At 40.4% G+C, this 27,568-nt stretch overlaps 1 protein-coding gene across 1 annotated transcript in view; it reads right to left on the reverse strand.

The window, feature by feature from the left end:
• LOC114434904 (cadherin-2-like) overlaps window positions 1-27,568 on the reverse strand; it is a 63,559-nt gene that overhangs the window by 19,724 nt on the left and 16,267 nt on the right. Inside the window, exons 3-11 of the mRNA XM_028404357.1 lie at window positions 14,200-14,417; window positions 10,478-10,651; window positions 8,611-8,766; window positions 5,470-5,614; window positions 5,216-5,388; window positions 4,311-4,448; window positions 2,925-3,110; window positions 2,309-2,562; window positions 876-1,018 (exon numbers count right to left, since the gene is read on the reverse strand). Coding sequence (XP_028260158.1) covers window positions 876-1,018; window positions 2,309-2,562; window positions 2,925-3,110; window positions 4,311-4,448; window positions 5,216-5,388; window positions 5,470-5,614; window positions 8,611-8,766; window positions 10,478-10,651; window positions 14,200-14,417 — 1,587 coding nt within the window. The remainder of the gene's footprint in view (window positions 1-875; window positions 1,019-2,308; window positions 2,563-2,924; window positions 3,111-4,310; window positions 4,449-5,215; window positions 5,389-5,469; window positions 5,615-8,610; window positions 8,767-10,477; window positions 10,652-14,199; window positions 14,418-27,568) is intronic.

The following is a 27,568-nucleotide window of genomic DNA, read 5'->3' on the forward strand; positions in this document are numbered from 1 at the left end:
AGAAACCTGCAGGCAGTCAGCAATGTTCTTTATCTTTGCAATTCTGCTGTATCAACACTATTTAAAATCCAGCTCCTCTTGGCTACAAGTAGGGAGGACTCAACATGTCTTTATGTAGAACAGCAGGTATATAGATATAAATAATTAAAAAACGATTGTTGAGTATTGCTAATGTTACAGAAAGGTACATTAATTGAATTAGTATGTACAACATTCAACTTCAATTATTGCTTCCTTGTGTGACTTCCTTGCAGATGCAAGATGATTGTGTAAATGTGCCCACTAACAAAGATCAGTCCATAATTTCAAATTTCAAAAAATGTATTTATTTCATTCATAGAAATGAGAATTAATTTATAACTTTTTTGAAATGCATTTTTCTGATTTTTTTGTTATTGTTCTGTCTCTCACTGTTCAAATACACCTACCATTGAAATTGATTGATCATTTCTTTGTTAGTGGGCAAACTTCAGCAGCAGTTTCAATCATTGTTTCCCTAACTGTATGTATGCTAGCCTGACAGTATATGTCAGTAGTTCACTAGGCTGCAATTCAAACGTAGCAGGATACCCTGTAGAGGCTGTCTATTATGGATTTAGGAAGGCCCGGCTATATGTCCCTGTGGCTCTTTTATCTCACTGTTTTAAAGTGGTAGAAAGTCATGACTGTGGCCTCTTTTTTACCTGTGCAGAATAGTTGAATCATTGTATTGAGCAGTCAGATCTGATTCCACTGACTGGATTCAGACACAGACCTAGAATCTACTGCAGTTAATGAAAGGGCACTGAGTCACAGTGAACACAATCTACCTCTGTATGTGGGGGATGGGTGGGGTGAGGTTACTGCAGGACACCAGCAAGGCAAACATGTCTCACCGTTATCAGAGGCCATGAAGGTAACGTTGTAGAGGTTATTCTTGATGTAGGGGGACTCTCGGTCAAGGACGGCGATGGTGGAAATCCGTCCGTTAACCGGGTCAATCTCCAGCCAGTTGGCGGGGTCATACATCTTGGAGTACCTGGATTTCAGTGGGAGAGAGAGCCAGCATGAGAAGCCACCACAGAGAGCCTTTTTATCTGCTTCCCTGGCTACGAGCCAAGCAGCTACTGTGGAGCTGATATATGGAGGCTGCAGCACTCTCAGGAGGCATCCACAACTCATTCATTTATTCTCTCTGGAAATGATTTTACCTTCAACAGACTGGAAAATCATTTCAGAAATATATTTGTCTGTGAGAATATGTTATATTTTCCACAATTGGACACAACCCATAAACAGAATGAAGCTTAGAAAATCTCCATAAACGGCTGATGAAATGTGCACATCTAACAGAATTTACTCATACATTTGCAGTCCTGTCTCAAACAGATTAGCTTCAACAGAGGCAAGCAGGGCCTAAAAAGCCACCAGTAATGAATAGGGAATACTGTCCATTTTTAATTGGTGAGATAAAGAGTAGAAAAAGGCACAGCTGTGGATAATCGTAAAAGCACCAGCAGCTACAGGGCAGAAAACAACAACAACAACAACAACAAAAATCCGTAAGCAAACTGCTCTGCTGGCCCGCTCCATAGTGTACAACACACTCGCTTTATGTGTGCGAGCATGTGCGTGAGTGCACTTGCATGTTTTTGTGAACACTGTGCGTCCACCATTGGCTGTTGCTAGGCTACAAAGACTTCAGCACTACATTTAGAAACAAATGGTGGGATGTAAAAGAAAGAAGGATGGGGACAAAAAAGCAGCAGTCCTGCAGGCTCTCTGCGCTCGGCTCTGCTCTGCTGTTAAACCTGTTCCTGCTCACAGCAGCAGAATGTGGAAAACGTATACATTTTCCACCAGAGCAGCTGCTTAAAGAAAAAAAACATCCGGCCATCTTATCAGCTTTTATGTGAAAACAGAGCAGGAATAGATAACAGAATGCCACGCTGCTGCTTCTTGAGGGGTCAAATGTAATTGTGTTGCTGAGAATGAAAGGATATCTCAACAAAAGAAATGAAAAAACAAACAACGTCAGTGGGAAACTTCCACGCACTCCCATCCTTTCTAAGAAAAACATTGTTTTATAATTAGGATTCGTTTAAACGCCTACACACATATATAAAGACCTAAACGTATGTTGACAATTATTTATATGAAATTATCATAGGTTGCACACATTTTCTATATTGTTATATCTTTTTCTTTCTCGTCCTCCCTCACACTTGTCCTTTTGTTTACAATGCTTCTTTATGGTAACACATAACGTTGGAATTAGAAACTGAACCACTAATTGAAAGTCATGCCTTCTAGTGAGTGGGTTGCTCACCGAACAGTTTGCCTCATGAAGCGGTCTGGGTCCTGGGCGGTGAAGGTGGTGAGCAGAGACCCGGCAGGCAGACCCTCTTCCAGTTTGATGGATTTGGGATTGGGGCTAAACTCCGGACTCTCGTTGATGTCCAGGATTCGTACTGAGACGGTTGCTGTGGACTGACGGGGCAGGTGGATGCCGCGGGCCAGTGGGACCTCATTCTCAGCCTCCACAGTCAACATGAAGGAACGGGTCAGCTCAAAATCTACGGGCTGGGTGAGAAGAGTTCAAAGGTCAGACCATTTTGTCACCACATTAGGTTTTATATACATATAAATATGTATTAGAAATTCCTTATTATTTTTTTAAGATGTCTCACATGTGGGTTGTGTGAAGGAAATATCTATATTCTCCATGGTTATCAAACCACAGAGATTTTAGATCTCATTTTAGATTTTAGGAGCTGATGGATGAGAGTGAGGATGTCTACATGCCTGAGGAGGATTTAACCCTTCAATGTATGGGTCATTTGTCTGGCATACATACATTGTCATAAGTTCAATGTGACGTATTTGCTTGCATTGCTTATATTCATCCACCCGTTGTCTCTGTCTAAATTCGGGGTGATTCATACCTTGACCACAGTGAGCAGGCCCTCGTTTGTGGTGGGGTCTGTGGGAATGGAGAAGCGCCCTGTGGGGTCTCCAGCAATGATGCGGTACACGGCGCTCCAGGCCGAAGTGTGCGGCTGATCTTTGTCTGTCACAGTCAGGTTTGCAACGATCACATTCACTCTGTTCTCATGAACCTCGCCAAAGAACTGAAAAAAAAGCACAGATAATTTTAATACCAATATGCCACTCTAAGCACAGAATACATTAACGGCAAGCTGTAAACGAATGGTACTTTGCAGTGTAATGTTTTTTTTTCGCTCTCACTGGAGCCAAGTGCTTCTGTTTCCCCAAATAAAGACCACATCTCCAACAAATACTGCTCCTTCCTGTCCAACCTGTTCAGCTTTACTGAGAAGAATAAACATATTGGATGTTTCGTTGGCTTTGAACTCCTCCACCATCTGCCTGCTGCCAATAAAAGCTCAGACAGCTTTAGCGCCGTTTAGAAGAACAGTGCATCGTTCCTGTTTGCTGCTTTACTGTCACGTTTTCTCTCTGTGTGTGTGCAGAGATTTAAAAAGCAGCAGACCCAGATTTGAGTAAAAATGCAGATACGCTACCAAAAAATGACTTGAGTAGAAGTAGAAGTCTTCTTTAAGCATCATACTCAAGTAGAAGTGTTAAAGTATTCAATATCTTTTGTACTCAAGTATTAAAAGTAAAAGTATTGAGTTTAATGAGTGCTGCTCAGTCTCTTTAATTGTGTAGTTAATAAAGAAAGCAGTCCAATCTTCTGTCCATATAGTTCAGTGGTTCTGTGGTTGCAGCAAACAGAGGCAGCTTGATGACCCAATGATAAACCAGCTCCACCTAACCTGTATTCAGCTGCAGGCCATACTGCTCTGGCAGTGATACTGTAATTGTAATGGAGTTACTGCTCCAATGCGTCACTGGTTGGGGGTTTGTCACTTGTTCATCAAAGTGTGCCGGCCACAACACAATTTAATATTACAATTCCCAACATAAAACGCACACAGGGATGGATTCCCAGGCTCTTTACGTGTGTAGATGGAGGGAGTGGTGTAGAACAACAGAACAGTCATTAGTTTACCTTAAACAAATTGCTTGAAGTAATAATAATCATATCTACAGTCAAATAGCCACCAGGTGCTATGTAGTCAAAATAAGTTATTCTCCCTTTTGCACAAAGCTCTAATATTTATAAAATAACAACAAACATATCAGTAGCAAACTGTTGCACATCTATACTGACTATTACAACCTCACAATCACCATAATAATACTCTAATAATGTACAGATCTGGCTTTTTAATGCTTAAGTACAGTAGTGAAGTAGTCCTACTTTGTTACTTTACATCGCTGTCTGTGTGTATGTGAAGACTTGCCGTGTCTGTGGTAAATTCTGGGGGATTGTCATTGACATCAGTGATCCTGATGACAGTGGTGGCAGTGTTGGAAAGGCCGTAAGTGGGATTTCCCTCCATGTCTGTAGCCTGAATGATCAGGGTGTACTGGGTAACTTTCTGGAAAGAGAGAACAACAAAGGTTCAGCCTACACCTCACATGCTCACACATACAAACCACATAAGCATCCCACCATCCATTATTTTAATTACACATAAAATTATATTAAACAAGCCTGAATTCAAATGCTAATGTGATCATTCTAATCGAAGGCACTTGACAAGAGGGCTGTCGTTTCATCAAAGCACCATTATCGCTGATGTCAGTCCTACTTAACGACATTGTGGGACACAATATTGCAATAGAAGTTTGACACACCTCCTGCACAGATTCAATTATTTCTCTGTCAAAACACAGTAACATCAATTAGGGCGAAAATAATATTACACATTTCAGTCATTGTTTGAAAGACCTTACAGTTAGTAGACAAGTGCTAACCAAGTATTTTTATACTGGCAAGATAGCAAGAATGCATCTTTGTGTCAAGCTGTAATCACTACAAAGAGACAGTGAATCAAACTCTATCATAGACAGTGTGGGATATGGTTGAAGTTCTACAAAAACATTCTAATTGCCCTTAAACAATGTAACATGTGTTAACGTTAATATCCAAAAGAAACATGATTTATAAATTATTAGTCGCTGTGTGCGTCAGAACAGATGGAATTCTAAGGGATCTACTGATCTAAGAATATTTCTGAAAAAAAGCAACAAGCTGTCTGTATGCTGCAGGAGACACTGCTGGCTGGACACATATTCACAGGCTGAGAAGCAGCTGTTCCATATGGGTTTGGAAATAAGCCTTACAAAATGTCCACGCACACACCTCTCGATCAAGGCCTGCTGCCACAGTGATGATGTCACCAGTTTTGTTGTTGATTGTAAACATGTTGGAGGACGGGCTCTGAGGATTTTGAGAAAGGATCTTATAACGCAGCATCCCATTCGCAGTTTTTGGATCATCCTTGTCCACTGCTGTCACTGTCATCACAAAGGATCCTGCAGGGAAACACACAAACAAACAAATAAAAATGTAATGTATGAGATATGAGCATGTGCGTATGTGTGTGTTGGTGGTACCAGGCTTGGATCCTTCGGGAACAGAGCCGTTGAAGATGGTGTGTGAGAATTCCGGTCTGTTGTCGTTCTGGTCTATGACATTAATGACGATGTCGATGGGGTTCTCCACCTGATTCCCATTCAGGTCCACTGCGTGGGCTCGCAGCTGTACATGAACACCACATACAAACACAGGTCAAAGTTTGTGTGGACTGGTAGCAATTGCTGTTTATTGTTACAGCAACAGTTCATGAGCCCAGGACTGAGTCTGAGTTGCTATTGAGTACTGCTGGAAAATACATTTCTGTATATAGGAGTTTGACCAGTATATCACTCTGACACTACGGCCTGGGTCACCTAAGTTTGTGGTTAATCCAAATGCAGAGAAAATGTAGAGTGTCAATAGCATGACACTTTCGTAACCAAGCTGTAAATGTGTTTATTTCTGCTGTGGGGATGGACGCACACAGCACACAGCTACAGAGCAAGTCAACAACACTCTCTCAGAAACATCTTGTTAAAGTTTAATGTTAAAACCCCAGCCATTAGATGGAAACAGACCAGACCTCTGTTCAAAGAAACATCCAAGAAGAAACCAGTAGAGGTTTGGAAGAAAGTTCTCTAGAGTGATGAAACAACAATCAACCTATATTACGATGATGGAAGGAGAAGCAGAAGCTCATCTGTCAGACATGGTGGTGTTCTGCTCTTGTCTTTAGTGTGTCTACGCCTGTATAACTGAAACCCTGAAATTTGTTGATGCTTTCATTGTTGACAGAAGGCTGACTGCAGAGTATGCTCACACAGTCAGATGCATCACATTGGGCTACATTTCATAATCTAGCGAGATCGGGGCAATGATCCCAATGTACAGCCAAAGTAAACAAAAGGCTTTTTCAGGCATGAAGAGGTGGTGTACGGAGTGTAGATAAAATGCTGTAATTAATATTTAAACACAAATAAAAGAAGCTTTAAAAGGACACATATGCAGCCTGGACTTTCATCTATGAGTTGGTGTTTGGTCTGCATCATTCTAAGTGATTCTCTTTATGCGGTACTGTAGGAGAACACATCTTAAAAGCTACAAAATATCCAAACCATGTGAAACCACTAAACAAGTTCAAAGGGTCAATCACTGCAAGAAACAACAAGCATCTAGTCTCTAAAATTGATGGTTGCAGCTAAAACGGAAGCATATGCGATCTGTTTATTTAGCATAACGTGGTCAAAGATGCTGGATATACAGCAGTTATTGACTGGCCCTGATATCTCATTCCTTTACAGTGCATCTGTAAGAGCCTCTCAAAAAAAGCCAAAGCCTCCCTCATGAATAAACATGTGGGCCAATCCCAGCTCCAAGCTTTGACAACTACATCCAATCACATGAATATTCATCAGACGGCTTAAATGCAAATCACCCTGCTGCGACTCCAGATTCCCACTCCCCTGTGTGAGCTGTGTGTGCATTCCTACAGATCAAAAGGTTAGACTCAGTTCTCTGAGGTGTTTGCGACTGTATTAGATATAGTGAGCAAACACCAAGTGCCTTTTAAAAAGAAAGTCTTCTTCATCTCTATGCATTAGAGAGAATAAATCCAGGGGAGAGCAACGGCACCAGATAAAAACAGGAAGATGACACATGACCAGCGTGGTGAGGCAGACTGGGAGCAGATACACGCACCCATGATGTGTAAAGGTTAGTGTTAAATTACATTTTATACAATCTGACTCCAGTTTGGCTTAACTTAACCAAGGAGATTAGGGCTGAGTTCAGAAACCTTGACTCTGGCCCATTGGCAGCAGCATTTCCCCTTTCATCTGGTACCAGTAAAATCTGAAAGCAGCCGGTCAGCACAGGCTAAAACAGCCTGCAAGTGTAATGTAAGAGAGAACACATTTATAATACATAATGTAAAATAAATAAATAAAAATAAAGTCATTTCATACTTTAGTTTGGCTGTATTGCTGCAGGGCCTAATCCTAAGCTAGACTAATCACTGCCTGGATAAGTGCCTAATTAAAGACATGAAAGCAATATAGCTTTTTGATATGGATATTGTCTGTGCCTAAGCATGTTCATATTTATTCGAGTGAAAAGCTAGCACAGTTGTGTGTATCCTTCCAGTCCAATTTAGCCTTTTAGCTTTGTCATGGCCATTCTCTGAAACTAGACAGAGACTGTTGTGTATACAAGGCTGTTATATTATTAATTTTAGTCATATTAAGTACTAAATATTGATAGATTTGTTTTGTCTTAAACTGAGCAGCTGTTAAATCATGAAGAGTGCAAGATGATCTGTGCGATAAGTTAATAAGTACTGTAAGGAAATGTATACTTGTGTTGTAGGAGTTGATAGTTAAAGTTCAGACATGAATACATGGAACGGACACAGAATGAATGAATGAATGAAAGAAACCTTATGAATGTAAGTCTTAAAAGGATCTGTATCTCTGTAATACATCAGTGTTCATTCTGTGCAGATGATGCTCATGTGTGTCTAATAAACTTTGCAAGACAAGAACATTGTCTCTCTTAAAAGTTCTACCTTTTAGTCACTATCTCCTTACTCTTCTTCAGGATCAGACCAGATGTTTTAGGATGTGATGTGAGATTAGGTTCTTGGAAACAGCAGCTCCTAATAACTTTGGAGCAGAGCTTAACACCATTTGGTTAAGCCATTTTTATACTTTCAGCGAGACAGCTGTAGACACCAAAGGCTGCAAATTTGAAGGCCTACACCTCTATGTGCATTTATGTCTACATGTAGAGAGAATGCAAGCCACACTTTGTTAAAAAAGATAATGAGTTTCTTTGAATCTTGATTGCACAAAAAATTAACAAAACTACAATCAATATGTGCAAGTACCCACAGGCGTCTGCTACAAAACAGATATTGCAGATCAGCTAAAAACAGATCTGTTTTTTTTCTTTTTGCAGCAGCTTGTTATTGACGTCTGGTTTTTGAGTAACCAACAACAAAGACAAGAAGATCAATAGATGTGCCACATATTGAACTGAGAGATATTGATTCATGATGTCACTGCCTGTGATTGAAAAACATATGTCTTTAAGGTGCACATAAAGTGAGAAGAGTGGGCAACAACAACACACCCTAAAGAATAAACAGCTGCAGCAATACAGGGGCATTCACTGAGTCTTACATGGAAGTTGGAGATGTGTTCTCTGTCCAGAGGCTTGGTGACCGACAGCTGGCCTGAGATGGGGTTGATGATGAAGATGCCAGTTGGAGGCTGGTCAGCGCCGGGGCCTGTCACACTGTAACGCAACATCCGGCTCTTATCTCGGTCTGAACGGATCTGCAGCACAGAGAGGAGGAAAAATAAGTAAGCATAGGAGTTTATAGAAAAGATGGAGCTGTAACAATTCATATATTGACCAGTAAATAGTACAATATATAAACAAACAATAAAGGTGTCTAAACACAACTGACATTTGTTCCTTCATTGTGCTCTTCTGCTGCTGTCAGAGTGTTTTGGAAAACATTTGCTCATAGTAGACGTGCCTGCCTGTTTAGAGGTAAGAATATAATAAAATACAAGTGAAGCTTAACTTTTGGAGTTTGACCTGGATGTGTCTCGTGTGTCAGGACAATTTTAGCAATGCACAGGCAACACTCGGCAAGAGCCAGAGGCTGCTGCTATATACAGAAAATGTGATTTGAGTGGAAGTCAAAATAAAGTGTGGTGCACCAATAATATCCCGCACGTTGTCCATATTATCAAAGCGTGGAGGTGACACAAAGGCAGCACTCTGAAGGCGGAACTCAATGTGCTCATTGAAGTGTGCGCTTAATTGTACTATTATGTACTATATATCCTTTTTTGAAGTTTTACACTTTCCCAGCTTTAAAAACTTGATTGGGGCACATGAGTAGTGAACATTGATGTTAATTGTTATGCTTACAGAAGCAACCTGACCATGGTGGTCACATGTACAAAGATAGCTGAGTAAAACGTGAAATGACAACCAAGCGAAAGTAATATAAAGGGTTAAAACTGTGACCTTGAACCACAACATCTCTAAATCAGGACCTTTGTCTCATCTGTGTTGGTACTATGAAGAGTAAGTGAGGTATGCATGAAACCTAAAGTCAGAGTTTTCAGTGTCACAAAGGTAGTTCTCTTTTAAGTGGTCTGATCACCACGGCAACCTATGCTGCAAAGTCACACTGGTCCAGAGCGCCTACCTGAATTGTATGAGACTCTATCTGGATGAAGTGATGAAGAAAATATTAAATACATTTGTATTTATCATCACTGTGCTCTAAAATATTCAGGTATATATTTTTCTAAATGAAAATTGAGTTGTCGTTATGGGACAGTTCATCCTAAATACAGTTCTTAGTTTAATGTTGTTTAATTTGCTGCACATGAAAAAAACAGAAAGGCAGTTTTAGGTTCTTTATATTTCTCCAAATGCTCTTTTTTATTTATAGGAATGCACCCAGAGCTTGAAGCAGAAAGCTTGAGATGCTGAAAAAAAGCATTAAAAGGGCAAATATTATGAGCAGGCACACAGAAAGTTTACTCTGTATTCTGCTCATTGACAGAAGGTCACACTCTTTGGAAGGGTCAGATTTGCAGGAAAAAAAATCTCTCTCTCTGAAAGCGGGGTGTAAACAGAGCACAGATGATCTTGTATATATGAAATCCAATAAAGCAAACATGCCAGTAAAATCAGCACTGAATACATTTCTGTGATATGCTGTATAATGCGGTCCACATAAGGTGCAAGGATGGATCTGCTGTCATCCTTTATGTCCTAGTGTAGCTTCTTTTCTGACTGCATCAGGTCTACCTTGGTGTTTTTTTGTTGTTGTTGCAGTCTATGTAAATCATATCTGTTTATTTTGATTGAACTTTTTTACATTCTTGTCTTTGTTAGGAAGAACACTGCAATTCTCTTGCTTTCTTGCTTAAAGGCTAGTCCTCCCAGAGAAAAAGTCCTTACAGCTACTGTAAGACACACTGTCTTATGAGTGTGTGTGTGTGTGTGTGTGTGTCTTACTCTGACTAGGTCTTCAGGGAATTGTCCTCGTGAGTTCTCGGGGACGTTGATAGGCGGAATGACCCAGTCCCTCTTCAGGCGCCTTAGAGTGCCATCACCCCTGACAACCACGCTGTGCCATGGAAACAAGATCTCTGGTACCTGCTGAGTCAGTGTCGCACCACTGGGCTTTACCTGCAGAGACAGTAAACAAGCATTGTGTACATCATTACAAGACACACACAAACAACACAACACACACACACAAAGCACAGCTGAGTGCTGGGAGGGCTTGGTGACTCAGGGTATTTCTGACCTCATTCCAGTGGCTTGGATTAATGCTCTCATTATAGTCTGCCTGATAAATGACCACCACCTGTCACCATGTGTGGGTGCGTACGTGCATGCGTGTGTGTGTGTGTGTGTGAGAGAGTGTCCTCTGCAACCACAGATCTGCATGACTGGGCGCTGAGCAACAACACTGCAGGCTCCAGAGGGGATGAAAAGGAAAAAAAGAAGAGCTTTTCATTTGCCCTCCCACAATTCACCTGCTGCTCAACAGGAGTTCAGTCCCTGACCTTGGAGAGAGAAATGAGGATTGTCATTAAGTCTTAATTCAACTAAATTATACTTATGAGAATAGCGCCTACTGGAAATGCACTTGTTGTTGTTGTTGTATATAATACCATTGTTATATCCTTATATTCATGTTTCAAAATATCCAAGGAACAAAATGCAGGTTAATTATAATAAAACTGTTTAAGACACTGTTTTCTTATATGCTTATTGTACATTTACAACAATCAACAGCCTTAAATGTTTACTTCATTATTTACTTAATTATTCTCACTTAAGTAATAACTTAATTCTTAATGTACAATCAGGTTTGTTTTCATCAAACAAAACTAGCTACATTATCGCTACATTAACACTAACCAGCTGTATTCTCTTTATGTTCTGTGTTGGCTAGCTTGTCATATTCTCCAGTTAAACTGATCCAGCATTAATTAGACTGACATTATTGTTGTTGTGATCATAAAATTTCCATTAACAGCTAGTTTCCACTTCACAAGATTTATGTTTACAGTCACAAGGATTTCAAAGAGAGAGAGAGAGAAAAAAACATGTGTAACCATTTGAGAAATTAGTTCAGGTTTTGAGTAATTTGTTCCCACATTTCTGGGTATTTGTACCCACATCAGAGTGATTTGTTCCCACGCTTTGTGTAATTTGATCAGCATGACATGCAACTATAGCATAATAGGACCGATCAATACATGACAAATGACTTATCATTAGGCTGTGATATCAACTATACCATCAACTATATGAGAAAATAAAACAGTGTCAGACAGCTCCTTATATAGTGACAATACAGTGGTAGAAAGTTAAAGCTAGCTCTCTCATAACTTTCCTCATATCACACTTCATGTTCACTATAATAATCAGACTTGAGATGAGTGAAGTTTAGCTGTGATTTGGGCACAGTTTTACACTCAGTTTTAGTGACCTGAAAAGCCAATACTAAAAGAAGCAGACATCGCTAATGGAACCACTAAATAGAATCACAAGTTAATAACAACTACATAGTTGGACTGCTCGTCCAATGGCTAGCTTCCAAACTTGCTTTACATCAGGGGTAATAAGTTTGATAGTAAAATGAGGTAAATAAACATCACACCAGGCAGCTAGCAGGTTTGCTAGCCCTTTTTCTTCCTAGGCTACATAACCTGATCGTGACTGTGACTGTCACCAACATTTATAAATTTTAAACGTAGGGTAGGAGATTTCATTCTGATGCACTTTTTGTTAAATTAGTGTAACTTCCCTTTACAATCCGATAGCAATCAATTAGTTTGGCAGTTTCGCATTAAAATGCAGAATATGAATCATCTGTGGAAGCTATAAAACACTAAAAACATCAATCAATCCTCCGGGTGGACCCAGTGCGGAGTATTGGCTGGTTGTCACTCTCTTCCTGCTCTGTGCGCACCAGAGAGGTACGTGCATGATGGCCGAAGTCACAGACCGCAGCTCGTCTCCATGTAATGTGCGTCTATGTGATTAGAGGCATGGCTTCGGGGTGAGCTCCGTGAGAAAGCCGCGTGTGTTTACTTTCGAAATCTGGCTGACTCTCACTGAGTTACCTACCCTACCTTTAATAGTTTGCTTACAAAGTTGTTTGTTTACTTCTAGGTATGTAGACCATCCCTGATTATCATACCTGACTTATCTGATACCTGCCTTAACTGCATGATTTTATTCTGATTCTCATCAAATAGCACTAAAATATTCATCAACATATTTTCCACAACCTTCAGATGTTGAGGACTCAGCGGTTTATACAGCTGAGGTAGATTACACTGACATTGGAAGCTCGCTGGGCTGTAAATGTGACGCCTGTTTGTCTCACTGTTCTGTTTCATTTGATAACAACCCTTGCTCCTGCCTCTCAGTTGAAGGGCTCAGTGCTGACACTGCTCCCCTGGCAAATGACTGGCTGTTAACTGCCATGGCCGTTGCTCACGAGTTTCTTATGAAGGACTGTCGACAGCTTTTTTCACTCTCTGTGATCCTCCTCCTTACCGACTGCAGCGAGCAATGCTGATAGCAGCTAAAGCATATGGTAGCCAGCTATTTCTGGGCTCTGTTTAGAAGAACAGCCAATCAAAGCCACTGCCTTGTCTAGATACATGCAGAGGGCCTTATTATCGCTGATGTACATGAAACAAACTAACAGATGGCTGTTTGACTCGCTTTGTCTCTGCAATCAACACTTGGCCAACCTCAAACGCCTGTTGGCTGGAAAAGCTGTGATTTTATATCTGTTCATATTCAAGCAGGGGGGGGGGGTGTAGCGGGGTGGAAATCACATCTACCCCCCCCCCCCTCTTTTAAGCTTGATCTCTCACATGCAGGCAATGTATGTGTTATTACAGTTAGGTTTTCTGAGTGTTAATGCATTCATGATTATTCAAATACATCTGACGGTGACTACAATTTTATAATGCCGTATGATTTTAACCAGTTATGAGCCTATTAACCAAGCTAATGATGGCATTAATGGGCAGATTACTGCAGCTAATAATAACTAAGAATAGTGTTCATGATGGATTTCATGTGTTAATTTTATTTTTAATAATCCCTGTGAACCCCTTGGCAGTTTGGGCATTTTTCACTTTTGGCACAGAGGGTTTGATCTTCACTGCAGTGTAAAGCACTTCTTTGGACTCATGTTAGAAGTAGAGAGAAATAGACATAAATCACTCAATAAAATTTAAATTGAAAAAAGTACTTTCACCGTACATAAACTTCTAGTCCTACAGAGATCTACAGAAAGTCTGTAGATCAGCCAAATAGTTGAAGAATATTTTGTCACATGACATCAGTCATGCCCTCCTAGTACTGTTGAGGACTGCAGAATATTTTGGTTTTCACAGAATCTTATTGGTGCAACCACTTTCTGTGACTTTTGAAATAAGATGTACCATTTTGATGACAATTTTGAGGTTAGATAGGAAGAGAAGTGTGTATCACTTGATGCATTCAGGACTGTTCAACTGTTTTAATTGCAGGAGTGCAATTAAAACAGTTGAACAGGTTTGAAATCATTAGTGACTGAAAACAGCTTTCTGTGAGCAGGCTAACTCTGACATGACTGTTCTTGTAGAATTAGTGCTGTGGAAATTTATGTTATACTCATTATGTCTCTTAGCAAAATAGATGGGGTGATGAAAAAGTACCTGTTCGTGTCCATTAGGGTGGAGGCGTAGGTGCAGTCTAGCTTTCCAGATCTGTTTAGATTGCACGTCTTGGGCGTACACCACCACTACTGTCTTCTCCTTTCCCTTCAGGCTTAGGTGCCGCAAAGTGTAGACCGCACCTTCTTCGCTCATGCTGAAATCGGGTGAATCTCCAACCTTGAACCACACTTTCCCCTGACTGCAGTCCATGAAGCTCACTACAGAACATGAAGACAGAAAGAGAGACAGACATCAGACTGAGTGGAGACAACCATTAATCAGCTGTATAATGCGTATGTGAGTGGTTGGTGTCTAAAGTAGACAGTTCACAGTAAGGGTGAGGGAAAAAATCAATTTACTACTACGGCAATTTGTTTTCAAGTTGGGAAATTGATTTTTTTTTCCTTCTAGGTGCTTCTCAGCGACGGGGCTGCCTAAATCTACCAGCAGATTTGTTCTACTTAAAAGTATATTTTTATTTATTCACCTCAAAAAGACACATCACACTATGTATGCCAGGTTTGTACCATATGTAGTATAATGCTTCTGATGTAAAAAGCTCACTTATTAAAAGGAAATAGTTTTTACAGCTCTCTTGCCATACAACAGGCATGTCAAAATATAGCTAAGTGATTACCCTGCATGCATTGTAACACATGATATTCCCAAATTCTTGTTCCCTTTTTAAACTGGCATCCCTTCTGAGAGTTTTTGACATCTGTTCACACCAGCACCCTGGCAGCGCTTTCCACAAGTTGTACAACCAGCAGTGTCACCTGGGGAAGTGGTGAGAAAGGTCACAGCAACCTGCTATTTCTATTTGTAGAGCTGCTTACAAAGAACGCAAAGTTAGGAAACAATCATGTAAAACCTGACTAGCATTTAGATGAACATGAGAGGAAAAAGAATGATGGACCTGGGCACATAGTTTGTAAATCCTAAAAGCTGAAGACAGGATTTACAGCAGTAATGCATGACCAGCTTTCTGCAGGGATGTCCCTCTTCCTGCCAACCATAGCCCATCTTCACAGAGGTATAAAGACTTTTAGCGATGGTGTTGGAAGGTGCACGGTGCTGCGGCTGTACTTCGCCAGGAAATCATCGCAACTTTGTCGGCAGCGTGATTCGAGCAGACGCAGCACGCTCATGCAGAACAAAGCTGTTGATGGCAAATGTCAGCTCGTCACAGTTGGCACATTAACAACAAGTCAGTGCATCCAGAATGGCTTCTTCCAGCTCAGCTGGGGGAGGCAGAGAGAAAGAGAGAGGAGTGGGGGTGGTGGGGGTGGTGGTGGCAACGGGGTGGAGATGGAGACTGCAGTTTGGGTCTTGTCCAAAAGCTTCTTTAGCTAAACCCAAATGGCATTTTTCCTTGATAAATGATTTGAATCAAAAAAATCTTGCATCAGAATCTGTGGTGATAAATTGCCTCAGTGATAATATACATTGGTACATGATTTGCTTGCACTATAACAAATTTAGAATCTTATTATATCCCTTATCAGGTCTAATTATATTCGGCTGTCAGCATGTGAAAGGTGATAAATAATTAAAACTCAAAAGATGTGGCTTCCATCTGTAACGTTGTTTTTCTTTTTTTGGCAGAGGAAGCACAGATGCAGCAGTTTTATTTCACTATCACAGACTACAACCTGGGAGTGAGATGATCAGAAGAAGATAGAAAAGGCTGATTGAATACATCTGACACATTGGTGCAGAGCAGTGTTTTCTTTCTCCCCCCACAAACGACCTTGGGCCAAATGCAGACACCAGCTTGCGGAGAGCTCATTTGGCAGACAAGTTATCGAGTTGATGTTAATTAAATGCAGCTAATACGCTATAATCAATCACTGATTATGCTTTCCTTCCTCAACAGGAGAAAATGACCATCACTGCCTGCTGAAACTGATGTGGCTGCTTCGAGGTAAAGTGCATTTTTATTATTATTTTTCCTTGTAGCTGTAGGGTTGGTGTTTTTGTTTCTCTTGGTTTTTGTTGAGTTCCTATTGTATCTTGGTGTCCTTGTGGCGTCTGTCTATGCTGTGTCGTAGTTGTGTCTTGTGCTTCCTGGTTTACTTTGAAAGTCCTGTCCTTATTTTTACCCTTATGTACCTTTGAGCTTGACTTCCTTGTGTTTTCCCTCCTTTAGGATTGCCTGCCCCGCCCTAATGTGTCTCACCTGTGTCTTGTTTTCCTCTTGTCTACTTAAATCCTGTGCTCCCCTTTGTTCTTGTCTGGTCGCTTTGTCAGAATCCTTGTGTGTAACCATGTCTGTCAGTTTGTCACCCTGCCACCTTGTGTGTTACTGGATCTACCAGCTTAAAAGCAGCAACCTGTTCCTAGTTTAGACTTTGTGCCTTTGTACTAGTTTTGAGAAACATCTGAGAAAATTCTTAGTTTAACCTTTGAGACTCGTTGCCAGTTTTTGTGAACCGTCTGGGTGTTACCCTGTCTCTGTATTTTTCCCTGCTGGCAGTGTGCCGTGACCTGAGCCCTCTCTTGTTTGCGTTTGGATTTTTTACCTTTACCTGAACTGTGTTCCCGGGTTTCCTGGATCTAATAAAGAACTCCGTACACAGTGTCCAGCAGCTGTGCCTTTTATTTGCAATCTCTCAGGATGCCCTGGGTTAATAATTAACTTGAAGAAAGGTAGTGGTGTAATCACTGTTGTCGTCATTTTTAAGCCTGCTGTTACACACCCTGTCTCTTCCTCTGGGTAAGCATGGTTATACGTTTGTTTTTTCAGCATCTGGATTCAGACAAATTAAAATTTCGGTGTTATGTAATTAACATGAATGATATTTATGAGGAGCTAGACTTTAGAGAAAGATGGGTAGAACATGGTGGAATTGATAGTTAAACAATCACAGATGGATTTGTTCTCTTGGACATAAAAAATGAAGTAAAATGAGGCCTTATGAGTCTCAAAATATCCTTGGGTGGCTTGCCCAGGGGTCCTCCATGTCTTAGTGAGGACTAGCTGTCTAATCCCTCTTACATTAGGTGTATAATTAGCCTTGAAGATTCCAGCTTGTCTCTTCATCATTTTGGACGCTCTCAGTAAAAACAGCTGTTGAGTTTGGGGACTGAACATCATCCTTTCTGCCTGATGGTCTCTTCCAGCTTGCAGTAAATGCTCATGCATTTCCCGTAGTCCTGTTCAAAAACGCTCATGCAGCTACATGATGTTAGAGCCTGGCTGATTTAACACCCCCATTCCCAGACTCCATACATGACACAGAGGGAATTGGGGCAGAACTAAGCACAGGCATTTCAGATGAGATGTTGCTGGGCAGCACTGGAAGGTTCCCAGTTTAACCTCTTATTTACAGACACAAAGTGAAACATGGATGGTAACATAGGTCTGGCTTTGTCATTTGGGAAACTTGTTTTACAAAAGTAGAATGTGAGTGTGTTGTTTTGAATGAAGTGTACACTTTGAGACTGGTAATTAATGCAAGTCCCAAAAAGCTAGCTGTGTCACACAAGCGCTGCTTGCCTTACTGGCATCTGATCAATATCCTTGCTGAAAGAAACTGATCCCCACTGTACTGTACACACACATGCACATACACATGTCCCCAGGATAATACAGACAGAGGAAGCTGGGGTTGAAATATACAAGGAAAGAAACCAGAACAAAGCCATAAATAAAACGAATAAAAGATTGGAGTTTGAAGCGAAGCTACCAGCATGCCTCAGAATTGACAAGAAGCTCAGTGTTTTCCTCAGGTTTTTAGTCACGTCGGAGTAAAACCCTCTAAAATCAGATCCTAAGGCCACAAAGGGACAGTCGAGCTCTCTGCTGACTCCCACACTAATGAAACAGTCTGAAGGGTTAGAACTGCCTCAGGGCTTGGGAGGACTGACTGGAGTGACTTCACTGCTCAGACATTTCACAGGAAAAACACCAAAAAAATCATGACTTCGAAGCTAAACAAATGATTTAGTATTTACAACCAAATACTACATAATTTAAATGATGCAACTGAGTATGGGTCCACATTTCAAGCTCCAACTTGAGGCATGAAAGCCAAGCCCAGAATCCAGTGACACAGTGTGGAGGCCTGGCCATGGCAGAGTTGTGATAGGCTCATCACACGCACAGATAAAAGACACACACTGCTGAGGCTATATGTGTGTGTGTGTCTCATAGTGACAGCTGGGTGTTGCTAGATAAACTCAGTCTAGGAGCAAAGCCAGAGGCCAACTTTGCTCTTCTCTATCAGCCCCACCAACGCAGCCAGAGAGCATGGAGTATAATATGTCATGAATTTAAATTAAATGAAGGGGCTGGGTCATTTACGACAACAAACTATAAGACATTGGAAAGAGGTACAAAAAATGGGCAGTGCTGTTCAAATTCCACACCTTTCCTGCAAGATGGAGTTCTTCCAATAGTGTCTGGTGTATAAACCCAACCCTTCAATTATGGTTGTTCAATGCCAATATTTCTGAAAACACAGCTGGATCAGATGATTTCCACATGAAGTAATGATGTTATCAGCAGACTCACACTCTTGTATTTTAGCTAAAGGTAAGAGATTTAGGTGCTTTTTTGTACTCTTAACCTGGGACTAACACATAGGTATCTATAGAATTGGAACTAGAAGGCTAAAGGTTTACATAGCTATACATACATATACATCCCCGTAAACATATAGGCTACATTTCTCACTGTCGCAGCAGCTAAGGTTGTATTCCAACCAATCTTTTACTGCATGTCAACTCTCTTCTCTCCTCATTGCTTCCTGTCTGTCGTCACTGATCTCTGTTAATTAAAGATGCCCCCTAAAAGCACCTTAGCACAGTTTCTTGGTGACTAGCACCAGATATCTGATCTGATATTTCAATTAACAGGTTAAAAAAGGATGGTGATTTTGGAATTTAATTATAATAATTTAGGAAATTATTAAAAAGTCGATGAATGTAAAATAATCTACAGGCAACTACTACTGCCTAAATACACAGTGCTCGTCTGTCTCTTGTCTGTCTTTAGTGAGCTTTGGGCAAAAAAGCACTAAAAGATTTAGAAGACAATAAACATATACAATATATATGTTTATATAATAACAAACTTAATTGCTTAATAACTGATTGCAAGCCAATGCAGACATTATAAAAAAAAAATCTGTTTTTTTAATACAAATATTATTTTTTTTTTAACGATAATGCTTTGTGTGGTCAAATCATTCATTAAAAATTATTGATATAAATATACTGTCTGTTGAATGATGTGAGGGATTCCTATTGTCATTAGTTTTCTGGGCATTTTGTTAATGTTGTATTTATTTCCAGTCAGATTTATTTTATATTTATCTGTTCTCATTCTTTGGAAAACGTGGTTTAGTAACATCACCCTGGTTTCCCCCGGCAACTGCCCCTGCTCTGAAAGCCTCTGGTCCCTGTAGGCGGAGCAGCACCACTCACCCCCACCTCTAACGACAAAGATAACACAGCAAACCATGCAAAATCAATCAGATCCAGGCCTGAAAGGCCAATATGTTGCTAATAAACACGCACAGAAGGGTGAAAATAGAACCTTTAGTCAGACAGAAAAACTGCCCCATACCTGCATTACACACTCTGTCAGGGCATTACCATGTGAAGAGAGCACTGGGCTGATAGATGAGCTTGCAGCCTCTAAGAGGCCAACAATCAACTGCTATCATCACCTGCTGCTCATGGGTCCATCCATTTACTGACCCACCGTGCCTAAACAGCCGGCTGCCTTAATGTGTTCAGATATGTGCTGAAAGCAGAAATTTTTGCCTTAAACAGACTTTACACATGGCTGCAGTCCAGCAAACGGGCAGATTTACAAAGCTGTGTCTTTTTCCACTGCTGCTCTTCATACAGTTCAGAAGCGGTAATATGCCCAATGTAAAGAAACAGACTGGCTATAGGGTTTTTCCTTTTTGGCACATCGATTTAAAGAATTCAGCTTTCAGCCATGTTTCCTCTATATTCTCTTGAATAAACAGCAGGGAGTGTGTGCTGACTATCTGCTGCCTGTATCCTTCTGCAAGAATGTAGACATAGCTCCAACGTACTTAATTTCCCCCTGATTTGTTTAGTCCTAAAAATACAATTTTAGTGTCAGAAGATGTGTGGCTTGTAACAAATGGGTCTAGTATTTAGTTTGGTGACCATGGGCTGAGAGAAATGTTTAGAATCTGAGATCAGGCTTGCTTCTTTAATTGAAATCAATAGACAAAGCTCCAAAGCAATACAGGCCCAACCCTATGATAAAGAGTATATGTATAACAATAAATGTGTATAACATTATATCATATTGTTTTGCACCATATAGTGTTTTATATGGTAGTATATTGTATCTTACTGCATTGTGTTGTGGTGCATCAGCATAAATTAATACTACCACACTGAATCGCTGACTTGCTCAGAGATATAAATCTGCTTTATGAATGTGATATAAATCTGCTTTAACGGTGGATTTTTTTATCACAGGCACACATACGCATACACACATTGAAATCAGGAGAGCTTGCAGGCAGAGTGCATAGTGAAGTGGTTTAAGGAAAGCCTCATCTTAAGCAGAGCTCCCATCTGTTATTCCTACAGTGTTGGACAGACAATCGATATCTGCAGCACGAATCAGCGACAACTGCTGATTGTCTTGGTGGACTCTCACGGCTAAATGAGATTTACTTCATTATACTGCTTTATTTAATTGTAGCAGCGCCAGTACGGAACCACAAAATAGCCCCTAGAGAAATCAGACCGGCCAGTGGACCTGTGGTCACACACTGCGTTTCCAGTTCCATTTTAATAGAGCAATTCCTGGAAGCGTACATTTATAACAGAACAATGGACCAGACAATTACTCAGATGCTGAATAATATGTATAATATACTCTCTCTGCACGTTACAGGCACTTTTACTGGCTACAATAAAGTGTCAGAGCTTAGATGCACTTATTCTGCAGTTATTTAGCCCTGAACAGCTAATGTGACATAATGGAGGGCCTATAGTTTAAACATGAGCCAGGCTCCTTTCCACTGTCTGAAGACTGAGCTGTAACCCTATAACCCTAGAACAAACAGTTATTATATTATGCTTGCTAAGACTCTGATCAGTCCCCTTGCATTGATCTGCCTCTAATCACGCTGCACACACATTACACATGCAAACAGACTGACAGATTAGCCACGTGGCTTAGAGGAGCACACAGCAGCCATGTTGAGGCTGATCCGCCCACCCACCTTCTCGTCACTAATAAGCTGAAGAGCTATAGATGAGAGGAGGGGATGCTTGGGAGCAAACACTGAAAAGTCACTAGGGACAGCAGGGACATGTGGACTTGTACACAAACAAAGTATACTAGCACACTATCACATAAACATGTTCTACCTTTTTCCAAAAGAAAAATGCCACAGTATCCCAGATTACTGCCTGTAATCTCTCTTCATTGTTTCCTGTCTCTCTCCACTGACATCTATCAATAAAGGCAAAAGGCCACAAAAAAATGGCAACATCTGACATCTGGACAGATTCATAATCTTTTTGTTTTTATAATGCAGCTCCTGATTTAGATTAAAGTTCAAGATGGCTGCTTGTGCTCGGAAAAACAAATAAAAGCATACCCCTCAGAGATATAAAATATTGGAGCATTTTTCTGAATAAATACATAAGCAAGTACAATATTTCTGTGATGTATATTGCATTTTATTAATGTAATATAATATTTTCAAGCCCCACTGTGCTTCTCTTTTGATTTAGTATGACAGGTACGGCAATTTGTTCATTAGTTTGATATATTTTACGTTTCACAAGTAATAGCTGTATGAGAGAGCCGGTCATTATAGCAATTTTATCGCGTGCCAGAGTGATTTAGGATGGGTCTAAATTAAGAAAAATATTAGTAGTTTTACACAAATAAACAACAAATTTACTTTTTACTGGACTTGCTGGATGTGGCCATTGTTGATAGCAACTGTTGACAAATAGTTGACAGTCTTTAGAAAAAAAAAAAACACACAGCCACATCTTATTGCAACATAACATAAAATTTTGTTTAAAATGCTTTATTTTGTTAGGATTAACCCGAAATATACTTATTAAGCTACATTAATTAGTTTACAGCAGTAAATCCAGTGAAACAAGTTGACTAGTCGTCAGTAATGTGGAGCACATTTTTTAGTTAAGAAATCTAAAAACCTGTTCAGCCATGCACCAAGAGCAATGCCAGTTAAAATTCGACACACAAAGCTGTCTAGTCCCCATCAGAGAGAGGAAGAAGGCCGGGCACAGCAGAGCAATATAAAGAGACGGAGAGTGAATAGAAGGAGAAAAAAGAAAGAGACCGTCATACAGAGACAGCCACGGGGGAATGTGGGCTCTCAAAGCCAATGAGACAGTGAAGATCTCCACTTTTAGATCTGTGCCTGAGCAAACATGAGACTACTACCAATTATCACCTCCTGCACCTGCTAACACACACACACAAACACACACGTAGCATGCCTTGTTCCTCCCTAGTCTACCAGTGGGGCTCTCCTTTTTCGGCAGGGTGGCTGGGTGTTAATGAACCCATCTCCTTGTGTTAATGAAGCCATTCACAGGTTCTCTCCCTCCTCCCTGTCAAAAAAATTCTTCCACAACCATCTCCTGAATGTTTCTGTGAAATAAAAGCCATTTAGAGACATTGTGAGCAAACATCTGTCCTCTGTGTTTCATACACTAAAAGACATCCCGGAGGAAAAAGGCTTCGGGGAAATCTGTAAAACACTGTAGAAACCTGAGATGTTTAGCTTCTGAGGTTATGCTGTATGGTGTTAACACTGTGATGATGGCTGTGTGTACTTTCTACAGGAAATCGATTTCAGTGCTGGGAGGAACTGAGACCCCAGGATTCATCAGTGCGATAAACAGAGTGTGACAGTACCTGAGGGTCTGAGCGATAGCGTTTTAAATACACTCTGTCAAACAGTGGACTTCTTACTCACCCGCAACAGTATTGAGTTGAGTTGAGTAACAGTTTTGCAACTTCTACATAACAGAGAGCTTATAACTTATAGAAAGAGGCCATCTAAGGCTAAACGTAGTAATAAAAGCTAGACTTCTGTCTCATTGTGTGACCACTTTTTGTTTAGATTCAGCTCACAGACAGATGTCCTGACATTTTCCTATAGAAGTGGGTGAATTCAATGTTCTATTAATGATGACAAACAATCCTGGCCCAGATACACCAAAGGAGGCCCACGCCATGATACTACCACCACCATGCTTCACAGATGGGATAACGTTCTTATGCTGGACTGCAATGTTTTCATTTCTAAAACATAATACTCATGACATTTAAACAATACCACTTTATTTTGGTCTCATATATTTTTCTAATAGCCCACATGATCGTCAGTAAAGTGCAGATGGGTAGCAATGGTATTTTTGGACAGCAATGGTTCAATGCTTCTTAAATTTTCCCGGGTGTTTAAAACAGCAGTGACCACTAACTGAAAAAAAAATTGTCTAAAATCCGAGATATAACCTAAATTCTTATTCCTAATTCCTCCTCATCAACATCGTTTACAACTATAAACAATAAAATGGAGCTCTGCACTAAACCTGTAACCAGCTGTAGTGCCATGTTGGTTTTGTAGCCCAGCCCAAAGCCACATTTAGCATGACATTCTGATGTTTATGGAATCAGAGTACAAATGTTTCCATGTCAGGTTCTCCAGTTCTAGCTCATATTTTTTTACTCAGTGGTTGATTTAGCACCGTTATAACCTTCACTGCCACAGAAGTTCAACAAAACCTGCTGTTTCAGCTCCATATCTTTTATACATAACACAATACGATAAGACTACAATTAGGTCACCCAATTACATTTTTTTTTTTACATTATATATTACATTATAGTAGACTGTTATTCAAAAACACTGATCTTGAGTTTGGCTACATTTTATTTGTATTTTTAAGTAAATCCTTTACCTCCCAGTTCAGGCCACTTGTGTCTTATCTTATAAAATAAGGCATAACATCTTATCTTATCTTGTTGCAATCACTTGTTTTGTTCTTTAATCTGCACACAAACCATGGGTATGTGAGGCTATTACACTTATTTGGGATAAACTCCAACATTCTACATGTGCTTTAGCATTTTTTTTCACTTACATTTATATTTTGCTCTGAACCATAATCCATAATCCATCATAATCCATGCTTTGGGTTTTGGACTCTGTCTTAATCAAATCAGCCATTGTTTTGGATTTTTTAGCAAAGTGTCAAACCACAGGTTACTGTTGCTCCTTTATTATCACAGTAAAAAACAAAATGTTTGGCCATAATTGACCCACAAAATTGTAATTACTGCAAAATCAGATATGCTTTTTTGCAGTTTATTTTCTGCTGTCATGGCTTAAGTATGAGTGAATGTTCTGTTAAGACAGATTTATCTCCGAATCTGGGTTACAGTGTCATACTGTTGTGTCCACGTCTCCACAACTCTGAAGTGGAGCTCAAGACTCAACACTGGACCTCAGTTGCCCGCAACAATGAAGCTCACACCCATTTAAACCAGACAAACAACCTAATAACATCCACCTACATTTGATTGCATGTAATGGCAAAGGGGACAATCTACATTCATTTTGGGGCATTTTGTCCTGCTACTAGGATGCTATTAGATTGTGTGTAACACTTATGTTACACACGATGTAAAAAATAATGTAAAACACATTATGGTTAGGGTCGTGGTTACCACAGCAACAACCCCTAGCTCTTCTACAATATGATTCCTTCCCTGAGAAGGAGGGGAATAATACACTGTTATGTTGACAAAGTGCTTCGTATACATGTCACTCCATATACGCAACACTGACTCTGCATCTGTTTGTGCAGTGACTGAAACCCTGCAAACATGCACATTTTTCCAGTGCATTCAGTCACTAAATTCGCTTTGCCATTTTCCACAAGTTCCGTCTGTCATTCAGTTAGCCCTGCGAACATCCACTTAGTAGTGTAACACAGATTACTTACATCTAAGTATACTTTTATATTTATTACACCCTAAATATCAATGTGACTCAACTAGTAGGACTGTAGGGTGACAGACACAATAAAAAGGAGCAAGAATACAATGCTCATTTTTTAAGCTGCCCTCTGGAATCACAAACAAGAGAAAAACATGCCAGATGTTTGCAGTGTACATCTGTGACACAAGTATATACTGTGGCATGTATGCAGCAGACACAATGAAGTTCATCATAAATATATTCTCATTCAACAAAAGACTCAAGCTCAACTTTTAAAGCCTTGTAAACATCACTTAAACCTGCATTTAGACATCTCCAGCTCTGCACGACTATGCCAACCCTGTTTTCTGGAAGCTATTCTACATTTAGAGCTATAGTTTAGCTTTAATATAAACAGCATAAACATCAGAGTGAGTGCATGTAAGCAATTATGACTGGAAACTGGAGGCCAAGTTTAGACAGTCAGCCCGCTGCTGTGTTTGTATGTGAGGAGCTGACTTAACTCAGAACGACAGCGCAAGCACACTATAGACACACACAGTTAATCCACACAGGACAGCTGCCACCCTGTCCTGATTGATCTGATAAACACACACATACAGAGTCTTCACACAAACAAAGAGGCTAAAGGCTGACTCCAGACACACAGCTCTCAGTTGGACTGTGGGTGTAATGAAAGCTGACTTTGGAATTGCATCATTTTTTTAAATTGACAGCCCCGCCCGCACACCCACCCCCACCCACCCCTCTCCTTTTTCATTACGAGAAATCCCATAATCTTCCCCTGAGCCATGCCTCCAACCAGAGATTGGACAACACCCCACTGTTCAGGACACTGGGTCAAAATATTATACATTTGATACAGCTTGCTTTGCTTTAGCTTTTAGGGCGGATTGTTGCTACATCTACAGTTTCCTGGGTGGAGGTTAGTAGTGGATATGCCGACAAATCTCACAATGGTGCTGATGCTGGGTGTGGGGCAAGTGCTGAGTGTACCAGAGCAACAGAGGTTAAAGCAGGACTTAACCCTTACTCTGTCACTACCACTGGATAACCACCTGCTTTTTGCAAAGAGGATCATTGTTATTTTCAGTGTTGTTTCTAAAATCTGTAATACTACAGGATCAATGATGCTCAGCAAAGTCAGACACAGACACGTGTTTGCCCATTGTGCTTTAAAGTTGCTCTGCAAGCTATAGCTTTCTGCTGTTCTTAGAAAACCTCCATACATTACTGTCTATTTATACAGACAAACCATCTATGACACCACCCAGCGTTTTTGAAAAGCGGTTATGAAGCTCGGTGTGGGTCTGCCGACAACATCCTGGTTAGAAGAAATTCACAAATGTGCATACAGTTGGAGGACGAGTTGAGCTGAGGTTAGAGGGTGATGCTTAAAAAGTTAACGGCCTGTGACAGCAGCCACCTGTCACTCACAGAAGCCACAACCTTAATTAGGAGCTGTAAAAAAAGACAAATCCGCCTTCCATAAAGCTGTCATGAAACATAGACTCAAAATAAAGATGGACCAACTATCTGTGAAGTCACCCATAGAATTCTAAAGAGCTGGTTTGGCTCCCAGGTTGTATCCGAAACAGCCTTTAGTGGATGTTTGCACTGATTTGGACACAATCTAACAAAGGGAAATGTGATAGAAATGTGATTATATTGGTGGATCTGTATCCTTAAACATTAGCCACGTTGTTACACACAGCATAATTCCGAAGCAACAAAAATGCTCTCTTTAGCATTTTAGCACTATTTTGCTTAAATTCACAAATCAGAAAAGCTTGTGCAAGCATTCTGCAAATACATCGATTAAACAGTTTTATAATGAATATGATATGATAGGGTTAGTGTATGACATGATAATATGACAGATCCCAGTACGCAGTAAATAATGCAGTATATAAAATGCAGCCCTAGGTAAGCCAAACATGAGGCTAAGGTAGGTGAGAGACCACATGAACCCAGGAAGCTATATAAGAAAGTGCAGTTTTTGGCACCCCTACATTGGCTTCATTTCTCAGCTCCAGAAGTTGTCAGTTGGCATACACCTCATGCAGTATTATTAATTCACATCCTCCCACTGTGCCCCCAATTCACAGATCTCTGCACTACACCAGAAGAAAAGGTGCTTTGGTGTCCAAAGTCAGACATCAGCCAGGCAGCTTCAAGCACCCCAAACAACCTCACAGGAGAACAGTATTTTGCCTGGAAAATACGGCTTGCAGCATCATACGAGTACGAGTTCACCCAGGCAGTGCCAACGGCACACATAAGAGGGACCAACAGGAACAGAAAGTGGTGTCCATCAGCGGTGTTTAGCTTTCAAACACTGCCAACAGGTCAGAACATTTTCCTGCATT

This window comes from Parambassis ranga, chromosome 4, assembly GCF_900634625.1.
Source record: "Parambassis ranga chromosome 4, fParRan2.1, whole genome shotgun sequence".
Lineage (NCBI taxonomy): Eukaryota > Metazoa > Chordata > Actinopteri > Ambassidae > Parambassis > Parambassis ranga.